Below are 5,003 nucleotides of genomic sequence, written 5' to 3'. Positions count from 1 at the left end.
GGGGATTCGCTCACTGCAGTTAGGCATTCAGTGATCCACCGGCCCCTTCAAGAGCTCTCTGGATTCAAGGAGGCAAGAAAAATCCCTTTGGCCCTGAAAATCCTGCAGGTGCCCATTGGGTTTTTAAAGGGAAGTTCTGCTGTTCTAAATGCTAAGAGCTGCAGCAGGCTCCGGAGAGGGTAGGAATCACAGCAAAGTATTTCTCTATCATCATGTTTTCTTGTTGGGGTGGGGACGATTAGGACACGTGGGATGCACATCAAGTCTCTGAGCTGCATCTGCCCCAGGGCTGCTGCTCTCTCTCTTCGCTGACAAATGGTGCTGTCCCGGGTTGTCATATTTTGCTTTCCTTCCCATTATAGCTCCTATCCCAAACTCCTGCTGGCATGGCCTCGCGGGTAGAGCATTGCACGGGTCCTCAGTGAACCTGTGTCCTATTCCCAGCTCTGCCCCATGCCTGCTGAATGACCTACGGCAAGTCACTTCACCTCCCCGTGACTCATTTTCCCCACCTGTCATCATACTCACTTCCTTTGTAAAGAGCTTTAAGATCTACTGATAAGAGCTGTATGAGAACTAGGTATTCTAATTATTTCTGCTTTGGGTCTGGGCCTATCCCCTGCCTCTCTCCCTGTTCGTTTGTTGCAACAGGAGAAGCAAACGGAAATCGCCAACTGGATGAAAGATGCCACCCTCTATGGCATTGCTCCCGTGCATTGGGCCACGCAGCCCTGGAAGCCTGGCTAGAGTGCAGCGGGAGCACCATGGCTAACTCTCAGACACAGCTGTGGAGAATTTTTCGACTGAACAATTTACCTCCATGGCTTTCTTCAGCTGCTTGGCATCAAACTGTGCCGGTGTCATCATCAGTCCAAGGATCAGCTTGGCCAAGCTTCCCGACAGCTCTGATTTCAGATCGGCCATCAGATCCTGCAAAAGGGATGGATGTCATCATGTTTAACTCTGTCTTCCTCACCAATCACAGCTCGGAGCAGCTAGTGATAGAGGGAGTCATGGCTACCCCCTAATCTTCAGCGCTCCCTGCTGGCTAGCAAGGGGAAAGGTGCAGAACGCAGGAATAAGAGAGGGGAATAAAGAAGAAATACCATGGGCAAATACTTAGGCTACCCTGTGCCTCAGTGCCCCATCTGTAAAAAGGGGCTAAATACTTCTGCACTTTGGGTGACATGAGGAGAAAATCCATCAATGAGTGTGAAGTGCAGCTACTATGGAGACATGGAAATGGGCCCAAATTCTCAAGCGTCTCCTCTCATTATGAGTGCCTCTGTTCTGGGATGCCCCACAGGAGACCCCATTTCACAGGCAGGAGCTCAGCTCTTGGAAGATCAGACCCCAAGTTGTCTAAAGTTGGACACTCAAAACTTGAGGCATCCAAAAACTGGCCCCATTTTGAAAACATGGCCCTTATTGACAGGGTTATTTGGGCGAGAATGGACAGAAGAACTTTCCACTAAAGACCAGACTCCTTCCTGACTGGGATTTCTCTCACAGGAAAGGGATAGATACGAAAGATGCTGAACTCTGTCTGTGAGTCTTTCCCCTCTCACAGCTTCGTCAGGCCTGGGGGAGACAGAGGAGACAGTAGTGGGGAAAGAGAAGGTGAAAATGAGCAACCAGACGGAAGGGAAAGAGCAGAAAGGACGGGAAGGTGGCAGGAAGCGTCAGGGGAAAGGAGCCTGCGTCATTACCCTGCCAAAGTGAGACTTGTAGGTTCTCAAGATCTCCTGTCTCTGAGCGTTGCTCCTCTGTGTGACCACATCAATGATGGCGCCTTCGTCAGTGCCTGCAATGACACAGAAACCAGCCCACGTGAAGACCAGGGGACTTCGCACTGCGGGGATGGGCCTGAAGGACAGGTAGGCACAGACTGAGCCAGTCCAGGCTCTAGACAGGGCCACCCAGCAAAGTCCAAGCTCCTGAGACGTGTTTGCTGCCACAAGGCCTGTGAGGCGGAAAGATGGGTGTCTAGGGGACTGGGAGCTCCTCTATCTAGACCCTTCTCAGCAGGATTGTGAGGGGCTTGGGGCAGAAGCCTTCCCCACCCTAAGACCATTTCTAACAACAGGCCTGGTATTCAGAGTCAGTCAGCACAGCACCTCCAAGGCAGTGGTATCACACGATCACCCCAAATTGGCAGCACTCCCCGGGGCTGGGCTTGTGCAGCGTCTGCCAGTCATGGGGAGAACCTGACTAGAGAGCTGAGCATAGTTGGCAACAGCAACTTCCGCCAGCAAAACAATTGGACACTCGGGGGAGAATTTTCAAGTGTCTAGAAATCAGTGAGGAGCAAGTCCCATTTTCAAAAGTGACTTAGGCGCCTAAGTCCCACTGAAAGTCTAATGAGACTTTTCTAGCTCGGGTAGCTACGATTCTGGGAATCGCCCCTACCAGGAGAAAGGTGAGGCTACAGCTAACTGTTAGGTTGACATTAACCCTGCTTCCTCCTGACCCACAGTGTGTCAGCCATGGCACCATGACTCAGGTTTGTGGGGCTACAAATAGGAAAGTAGACGTACAGGCCTGGGCTGTGAGACCCTCCCCCCTTGCTGGGTTTCAGATGCCAGGCTCCAGCCAGAGCCCAAGTGCCTACACTGCTAGCCCTGAGAGCCAGAGTCAGGTACCCCAGACACTTTCCTCAATATAGACACCAAAGGGCCTGATTAGTTTATCAGCCTGCCAGCGAAGGGCTGTTCCCTACTGTATGTTCTCCAGTCTAATTTTCAATGACCTAAGAGATGGGCTTTAGCTGTCCAGAGACAGAGAGACACTCCGGGAGATCCCACTGGCAGGAAGTGTCCTGATATTTAGTCTACATTTCCCTTTGATCACATTTAATCACATCCTCTGATATCCCTCCTGGGCCATCCCAAACAGCCCCTCCCTTCCTACTTGTAGACCAGAGCTGGGTGAATTGAGAGCAACTATCCATAAACATCTCAGTCACCCAGGTGCTCCTCTCTTCCTGTTTCCTTCCCACAAAGATGTGCACAAGCAAAGGGCAGGAACCCAAGTGTTCATGAGAAGGGGATTTGTGGCCCATGGCCCAGAATCGTCTACTCAGGAATCAAAGTTTGTTCCCTAACTAAATAAAATTCATATTGGGTGGAAGTAGCTTCTAAAAGTTAGACCATCCAATGGGGGAACAGAAAAAAAATCACATGACTTTCGTGACCAGTCACACCCGTGCAAATCTCTAACACTTGAAGGCATACTCACTGGTGTGAAGAGTTTGCAGATGCCTTTTAGGCTGAAATATGTTTGCAGAAAACATGCAAAACAAAGTCCGTCTGTTGAGGGACAATCAGTGATATGGAAAATGGGCCAAACTCTCTGAGTAAATCCTTCACCACAAGCTTTGCACTCTACGCAGCTCCAACTCCAGCTGCCTGAGCCTAATGCTGACAGTTCTTTATTCCAGTCGATATGTTTCTAGATCTTTATGCAGCTAGTCTCAGTCCTTCACGGGTTTTCTGCTCTAGAATCCACTAGGGAGTGGAACATTTCCCCAGAAGACAGAGGAGACAGGGCCGCCCACCTTCCACCAGTGCCCACAGTGTCCTACTTACCAAGTCCCTTCATTGCCTTCCTCAGCACCTTTGCGTCACCATCAGCATTAAAGTCTGCAGCCGGGCGCACGGTTCCTCTCAGCTGCAGAAAGGTTAAGAGGTTTTAGATTAAATCCAGAAGCCCACTGGGCCAGGAGAGGAGAAGAAACAGAGGGAGAAGGCGTGTTAACCAGCAAGCCAAAGGCAAAGCAGCGAGTGGGATTAGAAAGCAGGTGGGGGTCTGTGTGTGGATGCCGAGCCAGCCGTGTCCAGATACTGGCCCCCAGGGAAGGAAATAGCCAAGAAGCCCTGAAGAGGAGGCGCTGTTGCTTGTATAAATACCATCCTCGCCTCATGCTGCACGAGAGCCAGACTGGGCTTCACCACCTCCCACGCCAGGCGAAGGGACAGAGCTGAGAGCTGGGAGTCAGCAGCACAAAGGGGATGAAAGTCTTTCCCCTCCCGCATTAGGCCAAATTCTACCCTCGGGTGTCCTCATGCAGCTCCCACCAACGGGAATGGAGCCGTCCGTGCCCCTCCACAGGCTGACTGGGCTGGGAAGGTCCTTGCCACCCAACCCAACCCTGCTCCTCATCTAATACTCTGCCAGGCAACATTCCCAGGAGGCTCCTTGAACAGCCTCGCTGCTGGGGACTGAGCCCCCTGGTCACACACACAAGATCTGCAAAAGGTTCCTAGAAGATCTGCCGCGCTGCCATTCCTCAGGGGGTTGAAAGCATATCCACCCCCATCACCTTCCCCCCCGCAGAGCCCTGGGATGCCTCATCAGTGCAACACCATTAATGTGGTGAACACAAGGCCCCCTGAGCCCCATTGCTGCATGTGCAGGAGACCTCCGTGAGGCACTGAAGCCAAGCTCCAGATTGCACGCAGTGTACGGTGCTGACATGGCACTGGACAGCACCAGCACCCAGCAGGATCCACCAGGCTTGCATTTCAGTGTTAGCAACATGTGTTAGTAGATACACATGCTGCTGCCGCGTGGGGGGGAGCATCCAGCACTTCTGGGGTTAACTCAAACTGGAAATTAGAACCTCAAGGGAAACCTCGTGTTAATATGCACGGTACAGATGTCTGATTGGCCAGGGCAGCAGCCAGTTAGAAGGTGCCAGTGCGCAGAGGGAGGAAGCTGTGATTTCCAAGCTAGCAGGGAGCAGAGGAGGAGGGATTGGAGTGGGTTCTGACCTCTACTTTAGCCACTGCACTAAGCTCCCACATCCGATAGGCCACCTGCGCAGCTTCAGGGAAGAACTCACCTGCGGCGCTGAAATGGGAGGGGATAGGACGTCAAGGACAGTGAGCAACTGGGGAACTCACCAACACAGGACAGATCAGCCAGCACCATAACCCAACCGCTAAGTGATCCCACGCCAGATCAGCCCACACCATCACCCGATCTCTAATGCCCCCAGGCCA

The 5,003-nt window shown here is 52.2% G+C and overlaps 1 protein-coding gene across 1 annotated transcript; it reads right to left on the bottom strand.

The window, feature by feature from the left end:
• Positions 1-816: 816 nt before the first annotated feature.
• On the bottom strand, positions 817-4,881 carry LOC113405477 (annexin A6-like; the record flags this gene model as incomplete). The annotated part of the gene is made up of 4 exons (XM_026646693.1): positions 4,773-4,881; positions 3,588-3,669; positions 1,710-1,804; positions 817-930 (listed from the first exon to the last, which is right to left on the bottom strand). Coding segments are annotated over exons 1-4 (324 nt in total), but the record flags the coding sequence as incomplete, so codon positions are not given.
• Between the last annotated feature and the right edge of the window lie 122 nt (positions 4,882-5,003).

The sequence above is a fragment of the Terrapene carolina genome, unplaced genomic scaffold (assembly GCF_002925995.2).
Source record: "Terrapene carolina triunguis isolate 2854851 unplaced genomic scaffold, T_m_triunguis-2.0 Scaffold39092, whole genome shotgun sequence".
Classification (NCBI taxonomy): Eukaryota; Metazoa; Chordata; order Testudines; family Emydidae; genus Terrapene; species Terrapene triunguis.
The sequence above is the reverse complement of the archived record's forward strand: the minus strand, read 5'-3'. Positions and strand labels throughout refer to the sequence as shown.